The 17856-nt window shown below is 36.5% G+C and overlaps 1 protein-coding gene across 2 annotated transcripts in view; it reads right to left on the reverse strand.

Moving 5' to 3' along the window:
• The window catches only part of LOC106876902 (cilia- and flagella-associated protein 337), a 70581-nt gene that overhangs the window by 39501 nt on the left and 13224 nt on the right, over window positions 1-17856 (reverse strand). For both annotated transcript variants that reach the window (XM_089365442.1, XM_089365443.1), the window contains exons 5-9: window positions 14833-14892; window positions 13546-13631; window positions 8015-8107; window positions 3728-3820; window positions 659-779 (exon numbers count right to left, since the gene is read on the reverse strand). In XM_089365442.1, coding sequence (XP_089221568.1) covers window positions 659-779; window positions 3728-3820; window positions 8015-8107; window positions 13546-13631; window positions 14833-14892 — 453 coding nt within the window. The remainder of the gene's footprint in view (window positions 1-658; window positions 780-3727; window positions 3821-8014; window positions 8108-13545; window positions 13632-14832; window positions 14893-17856) is intronic.

A 17856-nucleotide genomic window follows, 5' to 3' on the forward strand; every position in this document is an offset into this window, starting at 1 on the left:
ACACTCTCTGAGTGGTTGGCGTTAGGAAGGGAATCCAGCTGTAGAAACTCTGCCAAATCAGATTGGAGCCTGGTGTTGCCATCTGGTTTCACCAGTCCTCAGTCAAATCGTCCAACCCATGCTAGCATGGAAAGTGGATGTTAAACGATGATGATGATGATGATATATATATATATATATATATATATATATATATATAACCTATGCAGAAGATATATAAACAGGGCTAATTTAGCTATTTCTCTGTAGATTGAAAAAATGACAAACAGCCTTAATTGATAGCTGAATCTTACTGGGTTCTCATCAAAGGTGTCAACATCCGCTTATAGACTCCACAATTACAGTAGCTACAGAAAACTGGGGTTACCAATTTGCATACCCTATGTGTTAACACTTTATTTAATACCAGGAGCCAATCAAGAAGGACCTCAGTACACACACACACGCATATATATAGCAGCGTCTCATAGAAAAAGTTATTTCTAATGTACCCAATCACTATATACAAGTTTCATTGTTTCATTGTTGCACTGTCTTGTCTGCAATACCAGATTACTATTTACAACACACATGCTGCTAAAGCTCTGCTAATGCTGCAGTATACAATTATTATCTTACCTGATGCTCCACTAATTACGATATATATGTATTGTCTTACCTGCTGTACCCAGTCTTCATGTACAGTCCAACAAACAAATCTTATATTAGGGTTGGATATGATACTCCGCAGAGAAACACTCGCAATGAAATTTTCATGCTTAGGCTTTTTCTTCCATAACCTTTAGAGATAACAGTAAGCATAAGGTAAGGCAAAAACAAAAGATGATCCTCGTTAATAAGACAGACATTTGGTGTAGAATAATTTGAGGAATGATGGACAAATATGAAGTGTGATATACAATCTTATGATATAAAGTGAAATACAGAATAATTATAGTTAATATATTTTTGGTTTAATGCTTTAAAATAAATTGCCATTTTTTAAGAAATAATATGTATATGTATGTACAGGATGCAGGCTGCACCGATAATCCAGCTGGTGGAAAATCTGCCTGGGGTTAAACTAGTAGTAACATGGAACAGCCATTTTGATGTGGTGATTAACTTAACTGGTTAGTATAGTTACTACTCTGATTTCTTCTTGAGATTTTACAACTAGTTATTTTGCTTGTTGCAAATCAGTGACCAATGGTCACTTTGTTTACAATATACTGCCGGCTGGTGTGGACCCTGGCTATCACTTTAGGGCCAAGTGCTCACGACTGAGGATGAGCAAAGCTGCTCGAAACTGAGTCAGTCTCATGATCCTGTTGTCTGCTAGAGGATGGTAGGGGCTCTCTCCCCCTGCTAACAATATATATTGTATATAGTGTCACACGGATAACCAGCTGCCAGAAGATATGCCTGGAGTTAAACTAGTAGTAACATGGAAAAGCCACTTTGACGTGGTGATTAACATTAAAAAAATAACCATCTTGCTTAAAAATATTAATAAATAATTTGTCTTAAGGTTGTGCTGTGTGCGAACTGGCATGTCAAAGAATAGACCTACCGTTTCCTCTGTGTGTTGTAAAAGGTGACCAGAAGAGGTTGTGATGTAGGATTTGCACTTCAACCTCATAAAATCTTCACCAGCAACAGCTACACAAGCTGACCCACAGGTCAGAGGGTACAGAAGTGTCAAATAGTCAATGCAGCAATGCACTAATACAGCATATACTCCCATACTACTACTACTACTACTACTACTACTACTACTACTACTACTACTACTACTACTACTACTACTACTACTACTACTACTACTAAAGATTGATGATTTTCTAACTATATTGTTGTTCCTGTTACTGGTTAGTCCCAGATTCAGAATGAGACAACTGGACACAGTTGTTTGGGTGCTGGTGATTTGGCATGGCTGACTGGACATTCAGCTTGTTTCGGTGACAGCATGTTTTGATACTTGAGGCAAACACACACAGACATGGGGAGATAGAGAGAGAGAAAAAAAGAAAGAAAGACATTATACAATTGAATCCTATTGATATAAACACTGTCCTTCTCCTCAGACACAGAAAGGGAACACACACATAAACAGAGAGAGAGACAGACAGACAGATTACATTCTATTAACTGAACACAATTGACATGAACACTTTTCCCTCTCCTCAGACACATAAACGGAAACATACTCACACACATAAACAAATAGAGAGAGATAGAGAGAGAAGGAAGGGAGGGAGAGCGAGAGAAAGAGAGAGAAGGGAGAAAGTAAGAGAGAGAGAACATTAAGACATCTAATGTCAAATAAGTCAGTGTTGAATCAGCAATGCCAAATTGGTGAGGCCAAAACAGCTGTACCAAAATGTCACATTCTTACCTCTTTCTAGAATAAACTAACAATCAAAAAGCATACCAATAATGACCACCCCATATCTTTAAGGATTACATTATGTCATGTGTGACTACTTCTTTTTAAAATTATCTAAAAATGTGCCATTCTCATTTTTAAGGCTGTAGAATGAGATTTGTGTGAGATTCGGTTACTGTTCCTAGTATCTTTAGCAAATACATATAAATGCTGTCATTTGGTTAATGTATTAACTGGGGGGGGGGGGGGGTTGTGCGCATGTGTTTATGCATATATGTACATGCATATTCTTTGGCCTTTTGACCAAGACTATTTCTTAAAATTTCATACTAAACGTTTTTAAACATTCAGTTATAAATCTTGGGGTTAACAAATTTTAGCATCAATCATATATTTTAGTCTAAGAAGTCTTATTGCCTTGTAAATCGAATAAATTCAAGACAGTTTTTGTAATTAACGTCAAGAAGTAAATATACACTTACATATTTATTAACCCTTTAGCATTTAAACTATCCATATCCAGCCCAAATATTATGTCTGTTTTATGTTCAAATTGGCCAGATCCAGCCTCTTGTACCTACCCTACCGTGTCATTCAAAAAATAAACAATCACATCATTGATATCTTGAATCTACCAGATAATGCTTGATGAATTCAAAACAATGTGGATAAATAAGCAATACATTTGACAAAATAATTTGAATGCTAAACAGTCAGATAAGCATTTTGTAAAATAATGCCTTCAACAGATATTTTCATTTACAAAGAAAAATCGGATTTGTTCAGTTTGGCTCACAGATTTTTTAATTAATTTTTAACTAAACAGTTTGAAACTTCATACACTGGTGGAATGTTTCAGGCAGAACACGGTTTACTTTGAACATTTTTTACAAAATTTGGTATCTTAGAAGTTATTTCGTATTAAAGTTGTCATATCTGGGTAATTTCAACCAATCAACAACGTGTATTCGATTGAAGAAAGCTACTGCTGTTTGCGATAGTAACTGAAATGGAACAACTTCTAGGTCATCTCTACTAATTTGCTAATCTATGGTATAGTTCAGTTTATGTATAACAATCATTAAGACTTATCAACTTGTGTCGTAGAAGGTGCAGTAATGTTCTATAAGTTTACTCAAAATTCTTATTTGACATCAGATATACTCATAAAAATGGCATTCATTTAACAAGTACTTAATCAAAACTGGAGTATTATCTATTATAGAGTGACAGGAAAAATATTAAAATCTGTGTTCTTTCAACTTCATGAAACTGATCAAAAGGTTATAGTATTGTTTTAGAAATCAAATGTATAATTTAAAAAAAAAGCAAAAACAAATGAGAATATTTTATTACAACCTTAAGCATTCACCAACAGACTTTATTGATAAAATATTAATCTGCCCATCCATATCACCAAAGATTATCACACATTGGTCATCTGGCATAGCTCTGAAATATATTAAGCAGTTAATAACTTGGTGGTGATATCATTACAATTGTTTTTATTAGTAATATATACATTGGCATATATAAATGTGTGTGTGTTTGTGTTATTGGTGTATACCTTTGCCTAGACATGTGATGGTTGCAAACAATCATAACTGTTATAAAAATTAGGCTGTTTGTTTCCAGTCTTCTGTGAAAAACATGTCTAACCATGACAAAATAATACCTCTTGCTTGGAAACAGGTGAGAGTTGGCAACAGGAAAGGCATCTAGCCACAGAAAACCTACCTCAAAAAATTCTGTCTGACCCATGCAAGCATGGAAACCTGGATATCAAATGATGATGATGTGCACATATAGAGCTAGAAATATGTCTGGGAATCTGATAGATGGTGGTGGGGAATGCATTGGACAGATATATTTTTTATGCCCTTTTGCTACAAGAGAAAATATTTTCTCCACAGTAACTGCAGCGAATTTACATCAGCAATGTTTCTCTCTGGCATAATGCCAAACTACATCTCATTTAGGTTAATTTTCTTTCTAATTAGTTGAGCTATGACCTATTCTGTAACTTTCATGACCTGGTACAACAATTTGATACCTTTGTAATTACTTCTGTCTAAGGTATTTCTCTCTTTACTCTTTTACTCTTTTATTTGTTTCAGTCATGTGACTGTGGCCATGCTAGAGCACTGCCTTTAGTCGAGCAAATCGACCCCAGGACTTATTCTTTGTAAGCCAAGTACTTGTTCTATCGATCTCTTTTGCCGAACCGCTAAGTTACGGGGACGTACACACACCAGCATCAGTTGTCAAGCGATGGTGGGGGGACAAACACAGACACACAAACACACATACATATATATATATATATATACACATATACGACGGTCTTCTTTCAGTTTCTGTCTACCAAATTCACTCACAAGGCTTTGGGTTGGCCTGAGGCTATAGTAGAAGACACTTGCCCAAGGTGCCCCGCAATGGGACTGAACCCGGAACCATGTGGTTGGTAAGCAAGCTACTTACCACACAGCCACTCCTATGCCTATCTCCTTTACATTTGTAGCAGTTCACTATAACATTGTTGTACCAGTTGTTAGGTATGACTCTTGTGGACAGCCATATCACACTCCGTCATATATTTTAAGCATCTTGGTAGTAACTGCTGATGGTTCAGGGGTTTTCCCTGTTTTCATAATTGCTTTATCTATCATGCTGCAGTCAGTTTGATAGCTGGTCCCTCTGTTGGGTCCGCATTAGGAAGCCATTTCTTTTACCATGCATTCTCACAACTTTCCATAGTGGAACTTTTATGCTTCTTTCTTTGCAAAATCGCAGAGTGCAAGTGTACCATCATCTAACCAAACACACTTCTCTCCAACAACATCATAATTTTCTCTGACACACTGACTTGCAATCTGGAATACCTCATGCATCTGGTCCTAATCCTCCGAAAAAACCTGTGTCTGCTCACTACATTACCCCTCCTCTCCCTCTCCCACTCTCACAATCTTGTGAGATTAGTCACACACTCACCCTGTCTAATCCCTACTAAACTTCACTTTATACCTCCCTGTAACTTGGGTGTCACACCATCACATCTCATTTACCTTCACCATCTCACTTTCCTCCAACCAAGGTAGCCATGTATCTCCTCCACAGCAAGATGCCTGCTTCTGTCCCTCTATTTACACTCAAGCCTCTCATCACCTGGCACAAAGCCACTTCACTCAACACTATTTCCATCTCAGTCGAGAGGTCTCTGTCTTAAAAAGACATAAAAAGTACCCCCAGAACACATTGTAAAGTGGTTGGCATGTTAGGATGGGCATCAAGCTGCAGAAACCATGACAAACAGCTTGGTGCAGTCTTCAAGCTTTCCAGTTCCTGTCAAACTTTCTAACACATGCCAACATGGAAAGAGAACATTAAATGATGATGATGATGATGATGATGATGATATATATCTGTCTGTCTGTCTGTCTGTCTATCTATCTATTTATCTATCTATCAAGCTGTGTAAATATGTGTATGTGTGTGTGCACGTGCACACGTGCTATTTGCGTTATACCTGCACCATAAAATGGCAGGATAAAATATCAAATGTCAAAATCTTAGCAAAATGTAATGTTTCCAGTATTCAAAGTATGCTGCTGAGAATTCAGAACAGATGGGTAGGACATGTTATTCAAATAAAAGACAACTGCATTCTAAAACTTCTGGCCAACAAGTAAAGGGATATAATGGTGAAGGAAGACGTGTCCTTAGGTATAAGAATAAGTTGAAACAATCTCTAAAATCTCTACAGCTTAACGTGACATCTTGGGAAAGTCATTGCTTTAATCAATTTGTTTGGTGTAAAATGTGTCATGATGCATCCAAACAATTTGAGTTGAAGAAAAAGAACAATAAAAGAACTATATCCCGCAATCACCAGACATATTTGCCCAATTCCAGGCAAAATCAAAAATCATCAATGTCCCCAATGTGACTTCATAGCATATATATGTATTACATTCACGCATTAATTGCAAGTATATATATATATATATATATATATATATATATATATATATATATATATATAAATACACACACACATACAGGGCACAGTGAATATATTATTGTCTAAATTACGTAAAAATGAAAATATCACAGACATCTCATTTTAACAGATATATTTACAAAAATTACGTAAAAAATATTTTGAAATACTAAAGAGTAAATTTGTTCAATAAAATCGCCATTGACTTCAACCACAGCCTCCAGACAACTTCAGAATCTCCTGCAATTCTTCTGGACAGTCTCCTTGTTTAAGTTGGTCAATGCTGCCATAATCCTTGCCTTCAGTTTGTCTTTGGTGTTACAAGGAGTTTTGTTGGTCTCTCACTCAACTACTCTCCACACATAATAATCAAGGGGGTTGCAATCTGGTGAGTTATGTGGCCAGATGTTAGGGATGATGTGGTTGCAGAAATTGTCTGACAGCCATGACTGGGTTCCCCTGCTTATATGGCATGGTGCAGAGTCCTGTTGCCTGACATAGGGTCTTCCAGCAGCCACCCTCTTGACCCAAGATAACACTACATCCTCCAGGCACTTGATATAGGCCTCTGTGTTGAGTGTGAGGCCGTGTGGGAAGATGAATGGAAGCTTAACGTTGCCATCAATAATGATCACTCCAAACACCATGATGTTGACTGGATGTTTGATTTCTATCACTCTCGGTACATGTTTTGGGTACACAGCAAGCTAGCAGTTGTTCTGTGAGTTCATCATCTGATCCTGGCAGTAATTTTTCTTGTTTGAGAAAAAGGAAAGCATGTTCGGTTGGAGGGGATGCTTGAATTTGTTCAGAAGATTTGTAGCACAGTCTTTCCTCTTGTCCTTGATGGCTTCGGATAAAAATTGGCCCTTTCTCATTTTGTATGAAGAATACTGAATGTCTTCATGCGTTACCTGCCTGATAAGAAACTCAGACACTCCCATGTCCCTGGTGATGGACCTGATTGACTTGGAGGGATCGTTGTCAATCATGGCCTGGATCCAACCAACAAATTCAGGAGTTCTTTCTTATGAGAATGATGCCGTACCTTCGCAACCATTATTAAACTCATCCAACTCTTTCTGAATCCTCTGCACTGTCCTCAGATTGATACTCAAACAATCTGAAATGTTCGAATTAGAGCTGCCGGCGTGAATGCCAACCAGTACAACATGTCGTTTCCAAATTTCTGACAGAGTGAATTGCATCATGGTGCTGTTTTCTTCACAGACAGTGCCCAACTGACCCTACTATACTGTGTCATTGACAAAATCAAAAACAAACAATGCACATGTGCAAAATTAAAACTATAAACTAGCAACAATTTAACTATCATACCCTGTATATATGTGTGTGTGTGTATGTATATATATATATATATACACACATACACATACATATATATACATGTCTATACATCATATGCATGTACCTGTGTGCATACATATGCACACATATAAACATGTACACTCATACACATTCACATACATATATTCCTTAACTCTATGCCCCCCTGTGATACAGCTACATATCAGTGAAAAACTGAATTTAAATCTTCAGTTTACATTCAATTATGTACTTTGTTCAACAGAATCAGCCCATTAAAATAGCTAAACATTTATAAAAATAAAAAGAAGATAACATACGCGTAGTCGAGTCTTAGTGGAATACTCTCAAAGTTACTGATTTGGCAATAAGGATGGAACGAAGATATTTCAAAAAACTGAATTTCCCGATTACTGAAAGATAAAAGAATGTTTGATTTTTTTTTTTATTACTTGTTAATATTTCTATTTCCAAAATTTGATGCATGCACGCATGCAAACACACACACACACACACACTAACAAGCATAGATGACAAACAGGAAAGAATGCACATATAGGCAAAAAAAAAAAATCATGTGTTCTCAACTACAAATGTAAATCTGAGTGGTTTATAGTTTTTGTAAGAATTATGTCTCTTTCACATCTCTTCACACTCAGGCAGACTTTGCTTCTCATTCTTAATAAAACTTATCTACTCTAGGCAAAAGGCCCAAAATTTGGTGGGGGGGGTGCCAGTACGCAACTGGTACTTAATCTATCGACCCCAAAAGGATGAAAGGCAAAGTCGACCTTGGCAGATAAAAATATCCTTTTCTACTCTAGACACAAAGCCCGAAATTAGATCGATCCCAGTGTGCTTAATTTATCAACTTCGAAAGAATGGAAGGCAAATCGTGCTTGGTGGAATTTGAACTCAGAACGTAAAGATAAACAAAATACCACTAAACATTTCGCCTGGTGTGCTGATGTTTCTGCCAGCTCGCCGCCTTGAAGAATCAAAACAGTGTTTTCTACTCTAGGCACATATATATAAAACAGGGAAGGCTGGTTTATGGGATTACCTTAGGTTTTGGGATCTGATGGTATGCCATAAAGCTAAACCCTTTATGGACAGGAAGCCTGAGATAATCCCATAAACCGGACTACCAAATCTATTCACAAGGCTTTGGTCGGCCTGAGGCTATAGTAGAAGACACTTGCCCAAGGTGCCACGCAGTGGGACTGAACCCGGAACCATGTGGTTGGGAAGCAAGCCTCTTACCACACAGCCACTCCTGCACCTATATATATATATATATATAAAACAGGGAAGGCTGGTTTATGGGATTACCTTAGGTTTTGGGATCTGATGGTATGCCATAAAGCTAAACCCTTTATGGACAGGAAGCCTGAGATAATCCCATAAACCGGCCTTCCCCAATTTTTAATATATACTGCTCTACATCTTAGAGTGTGCTTCTTGCGGGTTTGTTTTTTTACAAACGATACATATATATATATATATATATATATATATATATATATATATATATATATATATATATATATATATATACTTGCATGCACAATACAGCATAAATCAAATAAACTGAAATAAATTTAAATACTACATAGACTCACTGCAGGTTAAATGAGATTGTAACCAAATTCATTCGATACTTCTGATGTGTAGAAAGCAAAGAGGGAGAGAGTCTCCTAATGAAACAACATTACTAGGTTTATTGGCCATTCCTCATAGAAGACATGCCCAGCTTTCTGCCCCAATCAATAGGAGAGAGTAGTCATGATTAAAGCTAGCACCATAGTGGACAGCTTAACGTGACCATTTGTGCATTTTGTCATTAATTAAGCAATATTTAGTTGTGCACAACACAACATAAATCAGAAATTAAATTTAAATATTAGTTTCAAATTTTGATACAAAGTCAGCAATTTTGGAAGGGACGGGGAGGTGGGGGCAGTTAAGTCAATCATATTAACCTTAATGTTCAACTGGTACTTATTTTGTTGAATCTGAAAGGATGAAAGACAAAGTTGACCTCTGCAGCATTTTGAACTCAGAACATAAAATACTGCTAAACAATTCTTCCAGCATGAGTTATGTTTCTTCCAGCTTGTTGTCTTAGTAAATTCAATTATAATGTTTCACAGAGAGCTAAATGAGAATGTAAACACATTCATACTATATTTGTAAAACACACACATTACCTATATACATGTATATATATATATTGGAGAATTTACGAAAAAAATAACAGACGAAGACAGGTGGTATAAACAACAAATGGATGTATTAGTTTAACACTCGGGAATAGAGAAAGTCTTTGACATTTCGAGCCTACGCTCTTCAACTGAAAGGAACACAGAAAGAAATAAAGAGAGAAACAAGGAGACAAAAAAAATTTATGTAGTGGTCAGCGATCTATCATGGCGAATGCCGGACAGAAGGTTCACACAGGAGAGCTAAGAAAAAGGGGAGATAACAAAGGGGAAAGAAGTGGTGAACCCAAGACGAGAAGCTGTGTGTGTGTGAGAGAATGCTGGTGATCTTAACGTATGTATGTGTGTATGTAGGTGTGAAAAAGTGGGGAAGGGAGTTGGTCAGTGCTAGTGTGTGCGTGGTGGTGTGTTGTGAAGTGAAGAGAAAAACACAACAAATGGAAACTGTCAAAACACAAAATGCGGAGAAAAGGACAATAACACAACAACGGCAAACAGGATAAAACAAGATTCACAGATCATTCGCAGCCAATTGCCTCTTCAGTCAGAGTCCGGAATGTCCACGTAGTTTCGCCCACTTTTCTTTGATGCTACTCAAAAATGGCTGGGCAAAGGGTTTAAGTGACAAGCATTAAGCCTCTGGGCAAGGCAAACGAATGTAGAACCATTTGGTTAGGAAGCAAACTTCTTACTGTGAGGCCACACTCAGTTTTTTGGAGAATAACCAAAACTAGATACAATCATAAGAACTACGCATAACTGTTGCTCTGCAGTTGTGTGTGTGTGTATTTTAAATGAGTATTGGTGCCAAGCAGTGTTTAGGCATAAGTGAACTTTATGTTAGTTAAAATACATTTGTGGTATATTTCAACTTTTAAAGGCAAATTCACTGCAATCACCATGGAGAAAAAAAATTCTCTCTCATGGTAAAATGTGCAAGAATTTTTCTCCATGGTAATTGTTGTTGAAATATATCACAAACATGTTCTAGTTAACTTAAAGTTCTCATATATATGTGTGTATGTGTGTGTGTGTATATATATATATATATATATATATATATATAGTATTGCCAAGGTCACATTTTAAGTAGGTAACACTTCAAAGAAACATTTTAAAAGAAATCTTCATCAGCTTAGCTTAATTTCATCAATATTGTATAACCCAGTCAGCAAGCAAACAAACATGTATGCATGCATGCCTCCATACAATATATATATGTATATATATATATATATATATATATATATATATATATATACACGCACACACACAGGCACACACACACACACACACACACACACAAACTGCAAAGCAACAGTTATGCGTAATTCTTATAATTGTATCTAGTTTTGGTTATTTTCCAAAAAAGCGAATGTGGCCTTGTAGTAAGAAGTTTGCTTCCTAACCACATGGTTCTGGGTTCAGTCCCACTGAATGGCACTTTGGACAAGTATCTTCTACTAATAGCTTTGGGATGACCAATTGCTTATGACTAGATATGATAGACAGAAACTAAATGAAGCCTGTTGTGTCTGTGTGATATATAAATTTAAGTCACAATATATGGATTCAAGTAATCCAGTAGTCATCATCATCATCATTTAACATCCATCTTCCATGCTTGTGTGGGTAGGATGGTTGACAGGAGCCAGCCAGGTAGAAAATCTACCCAAGGTTACTATGTCTGTTTTGGCAGGGATTTTATGGCTGTATGCCCTTCCTAACACCAACCACTCTGCAGAGTGGACTCAGTGCTTTTTATGTGGCACTAGCACAGGTAAGGTTAGTTTTGGCATGATTTTTACAGCTGGATGCCCTTCCAGATGCCAACCACTTAACAGTGTGGACTGGATGCTTTTTAAGTGGCACCAGCACTGGCAGGGTCACCGAGTAACACACAAGACAAGGAATTATGAGAGGTGAAGGAGGAACTTGTGTCAGAGGATGAAAAGTTAGAGGGTGACAGAGAGAGACAGAAGCAGGTGTCTTGCCACAACTGAGGGGACATTAGAGGAGATGATCCAGTATCAGATGATGAGAGGTAAGAGTATAATAGGGATATATATATATATATATATATATATATATATATATATATATATATATAGAGAGAGAGAGAGAGAGAGAGAGGTACAAAAAAGAGGCCAGAAACAAGTGTGTTGATGTAAAGGTGATACTTGGTTACCTAGTCAGATGAAAAACAAGAGAAGGAGAGAGAGTGACCAAAGGGAAAGTGAGAGAGAGAGAGTAGGAAACAGCAGAAGTGTAAGAGAGAGAGTAGAAGAGAGATGGTGTAGTGCTAGGGTGTACTCACAAGTAGCAAGAGTATGAGTGTAGAATCTGGTTAGAAAAAGCTCCTTAAAGTATCATTCTACAAAACATAGAATACATTGTACGATACAAGAGAAACCAATCAGGGGTGTATAAAAGCATGAATGACAGACAAAGACGTTGATGAAATTTTATTTAACAATAAGAAAATTCTAATATCATGACAAATGCAGACATGTAAGTAATTAATTTATTATCAAATATCATCATCATCATCATTGTTTAATGTCCATCTTCCATGTTGGCATGGGTGGGACAGTTAAACAATTTGGCAGAATTTTTACAGCTGGTTGCTCTTCCTATCACCAACCACTCAACAGAGTGGGCTTGGTGCTTTTTATGTGGCACAAGCACAGGTGAGGTCAGTTTTGGCATGATTTTTACAGCTGGATGCCCTTCCAAATGCCAACCACTTTACAGTGCAGTGTGGGTGCTCTTTACATGGCACCTGCACTGGCAGGGTAACGAAGTAACTCACAAGACAAATATATATTTATATATATATATAGTAATATAAATTATCTACCTGTTTTTAAGTTACAAAACAATTTGTCATGATATTTGAATTCATCCCAGCTGTAGAAACTCTGCCAAATCAGATTGGAGCCTGGTGTGGCCTTCTGGCTTGCCAGTCCTCAGTCAAATCGTCCAACCCATGCTAGCATGGAAAATGGACGTTAAACGATGATGATGATGATGATGATGATATATATATATATATATATATTTACAAATATACATTATGTGTGTGTTTGTGTCTGCTTGTCTTGATATCATTTAAGTGCTGTGAATGAATGTTACTGTCATACAAGCATTGTCCTTCACTTTCAATCTTCCATCAAAACATGCCCGGCCATGGAGAAATAATACTTTCCTTGGAAACAGGTGAGGGTTGGTGACAGGAAGTGCATCCAGCCATAGAAAATTCCATCTGACCCAAGCATGCATGGAGATGTGGACATTAAATGATGATGATGATGTTGATGATGATGATGATGATGATGATGATGATGATGATGATGATGATGATGATGATGATGATGATGATGATGATGGTGGTATATATAGAATCATAATCCTTGTTTATGTCTAATTTAACAAGAAATTTGAGCCAAAATGAGAAATCTCTTTGGTAGAAAGATTAGAACTACATAAATGGTGAAGATACATTTTAAGAGAAACTTCAGTAGAGAATGAAGTTGGACTGTGAAACATTAAGCTACAGTAATATGGCAGAGTATGACTAGTAAAACTGGAAACTCGGAAAATGTAAGAAGGATTGAACTAAAACTCACCCAGTTCCAACCATTAATTTATTATACTTAGACATAATTAAAAAGTCAGTAATCCATTTTGGTGTGCGTCTTTCAGGATTAGGATTCTGGAAAAAAGGGAAAAAAATATAATATATGCTAAAAGACCACTCATTTGGTAAAAAAAAAAAATGTTACATATCAATCCGATTAATATTCTTCTATAGGGAGGTGAGCTGGCAGAACCGTTAGCACACCAGGCGAAATGCTTAGTGGTATTCTGTCTGTCTTGATGTTCTGAGTTCAAATTCTGCTGAGGCCGACTTTGCCTTGCATCCTTTTGGGGGGTCGGTTAAATAAGTAACAGTTATGCACTGGGGTCGATGTAATCGACTTAACCCCCGGTCTGTCCTTCTTTTGTCCCCTCTATGCTTAGCCCCATGTGGGCAATAAAGAAATAAATATTCTTCTATTCTACCATAACTTAGTTTATACATATTGTTGTTTAGACTCAGGTCAGCCTTAACTGAGCAGACCTACAGTCTAAGGCATTCTAACTGTGGTTATCCCACCTTTTGAGGATTTCATTATCTGATATGTATCTTTTGAAGTTGGAATTATATGATCTGAAAGAGATCTGGCTGCTATTTCTAACATATTGAGCAAGCACAAAGCAGCTTCCTTATGACTTCACACTTTATGGGTTTTTTTTTACAGTTTTAATTTTTAGAACTACATCTTCAATAATTTTGCATTTTATTTTGTATACTTATTGAATGAAATATGCTAATTCTAGTAATGTTTTTAAATTAAAACTTTGAAATTAATACCCATGCATATCCTTAATGAAGGTGACGGAAAAAATATAGATGAAAGTAACAAATGGTATCTAGGGCAGAAGTTGTTTCTTAATCCCACATTAGCCCTGACTGAGAAGACCTATGATTAAAGGCTTTCTAGCCATGACCAGCCATCTATTTTTGACACAGACTACATAATCTAGTATGTCCTATTTTTAAGACACTAAAGTGTGATCTGAGAGTGATTTTGTTGCTTTTCTCTGTAAAATTAGGTCATGAAGGTAGGAGCATAATATTAGCTAGAATACATTTAGATTATGTCAGTAAAAGAAATGAGATTAACTAGAGTATGAGGAGTGGTGGTGGAGGGTTGCTGGAATATCTATATAGATCATGATGCCATGGACATGCAATTATAGTTTATGTTAACTAAAATATAACTTTATTCACCATTTAATATGTCAAAGCTGCATAAAATCATTATGGCAATAAATCAAATGTTATTTATTAAAAAGAGCTAATTGCTTACAACGATGCGTTTTTTCTTTCTAAGTGTTGACATAGAACTCCAAAAGGAAACTATTCCATGCTGTAAAATGAAAAATTCAAAGCTTTTAATATTAGATATTGGTATATAGAAACATGCTCAAATATGTACAACACATTTTCTCTGAAAAAAATTCTGAAACAATATCAAGTGGGACACAGATTTAACCCTTTAACATTCAGATTACTCTGTCAAAAGTATTGTTTATTCATCCACATTGTCTTGAGTTAACCATCTCATAGCTTTGAGATTTCAATCTATACTATAAATTGCAGTGTTCTTGATTGATTGATTGAGTGTCGGCAGATTCACTCGAGAACGGTGCAGTGGAATCGCGTGAAATTCAGCACAGAGTGGCAGCATGGTCCGCTCATGTTCAGGAGATTTTTATTGCCCTCCAACTCCCATGGTTACTGAGATAATCGATTATTACTTTTTAAGATAGGAATATCCCATTCAAAGTGGGGAGGGGCGATTTTGTTGCCTTTCCCATGCGCAAAATTTTACGAAAAAACCAGCACAATAAAGATTATTTTTTTCCAAGTAATGTGGCTGGGTTTGTTTTTCGAAAATTTTAATCAGAGGCACAGAAAAAAAAAATAATTTCAATTTTTTGTGCATTAAAAAAAAAAAAAAGCTATAGCTTATGCTCTTTCTAATTACTATGTTTTTTTTAACTTCAGTTACAAACGTCTTCAAACGTCGACATTCAAACAACTTTTCCATATTGAGACAAACGGACTCTGCACAATTGTATCCATCCGGGAACGCGTTTTCAATAATTGAAATTCACAATTCTAATCAGTGTACATGAACGTCCAACCTATGATTGATCTTGAACAGTTTCGATTAACATCCTTGTGTCGCCAATACAACAACCGCACTACCATATATTTTTCTTTTAAGGCGAGGTTATACCACAAATAAGGTTCCGTGACTACATGGGGCTATGGGTACACACGTGAAGTTAGTTTTACAATATCGACCTGCAAAATCCTTAGCATCGTATTGTTTTGGGTTGTTCTTACTTTTTTTTTGTTTTTGGAATTTTTGTTTTTTTTATTTTTAGTTCTTTTTATTATTCAAAATATACATAGGAAATAGCCTTTAACCAAATCCACCACACTGCCTGAGTGAAACCGGGAAAAACAGCTAGTAATGTAATAAGTTTGTTTTAAGAATGACATTGTAGGGCTGGTGTGAGTGACCAGATCTGGCTGGTTTGAACAATAAAACCAGTAGAATATTTGGGCCAGTTTAAATACTAAAGGGTTAACAAAACACATTAATGATTTTCAACAATTACAAAGCACAGAATGAAATCTTATTTTATTACAGTCAACTCCACTTAACTACATAACCTTAATGAAGCAATCTGTGTGTGCAATTTACCAAATTTACCTGCTAGAGGATAAATTATGGTTTTCAATATTTTTTCAATAGTAATACAAGGTCTGATCAATAAGTATCTGGACTGTTGCCATTGTAACAAAGCTAAAACATACAGAGTAAAGCCACTTGGCAAAGACTGACTTTGAATTCAGCTGCACATACGCTCTAAGTTTTAATGTTCTACCTCACTTCCACTGCTTACAGCAGTGCTTGGAAGGAAGGTGTGTAGTGTGTGATCATCACATTGACCACGACAGAGAAAGTTTTCATGGCAATACCTGCTCAGAGGCCTATGCAAAGTTGCAGAAAGTGTATGGAGAGAAGTGTATGAGTCGCACAAAAGTATACAAGTGGTTCAGACGTTTCCAAAATGGTCAAAAAAATGTCGCTATTGACAAACATTCAAGGAGACCCGCAGCCAGCAGTACTGAGAAAAACATCACAGATGTCTGTGCGGCTGAGAGGGGAAATTGTCAAATTACTATCCATGAGTTATCAGAGGATGTTCAGATTAGTTACAATTCAGTTCAGTCCATTATTACTGAAGATTTGGGTATGAGACGCATGTCTGCCAAGTTTGTGCCAAAACTGATTTCAGCTGACCAAAAAGACACTTGGGTTTCAGTTGCACAAGGTCTCTTTGATTGTGTTAAGAACGCTGAAAACTTTTTGAAAATTTTCAATAGACTCTGAGCAAGTATTACCAGGCTTTTGGCAAAATTTGATGCAGATTCTCTGTTATGGTCAATGCAATGATCACATGCTACACACCTTCCTTCCAAGCACTACTGTAAATGGCGGAAGTGAGCTAGAATATTAAAACTTAGTGTGCACGCACGGCAGAGTGCAAGGTCAATCTATGCTAAGTAGCTTCACTCTGTGTGCTTTAGCTTCGTTACTATGGCAACAGTTCAGATACTTATTGATCAGACCATGTATATCAAAGCTATGTTACACATGAACGAATTACATAAAGCAAGAATAAAAAGTTTTTGTTTAGAAATAATTCAATAATTTACTACCAGTATACAAGCTGGGGTTTTTTCTTCTTCATATTGATATGTAATTGACATGAAAATGAGGTTTGTTGGTTCCCTTTGATATTCTCTAATTAACCAAACATAGCCCAGATTCATATATCCTGATTTTAACTTTCACATTGTCAGTGTTGTCATCAACATCAATTAGCATCCACGTTGGTAGAGGTTGGACAGCTTGACAGGGGCTATACCCAATTCCATAGCCTGCTTTGGCTTGGCTTCTACAGTGGGATGCCCTTCCTGATGCCAACTACTCTACAGAGTGTACTGGGTGCTTTTTACATGGTACCAGTACCACTGCTTTTTACATGACCTTAGCACCAATGTTTTTCTTTTACATGGCACCGTGGTTTTAGGATATCAATTGAGGTTGTGAGCAGATCTTCTTGAGTACAACTGCATGCACATACTTTGAATTATTTAGTCATAACAACAGGGGACCTAAAGGTTAAAAAACAACAGTGTTTGTTCACCACTGCTTGGTTCAAAACAATCTTTTTTACAAATATTTTACTGTGATTTATTTATCGAAGAATTTCATAACACAAACGAAAAAAATATATATCAGAATCTG

Source organism: Octopus bimaculoides, chromosome Z (genome assembly GCF_046866305.1).
Source record: "Octopus bimaculoides isolate indiv1 chromosome Z, ASM4686630v1, whole genome shotgun sequence".
NCBI classification, from domain to species: Eukaryota; Metazoa; Mollusca; class Cephalopoda; order Octopoda; family Octopodidae; genus Octopus; species Octopus bimaculoides.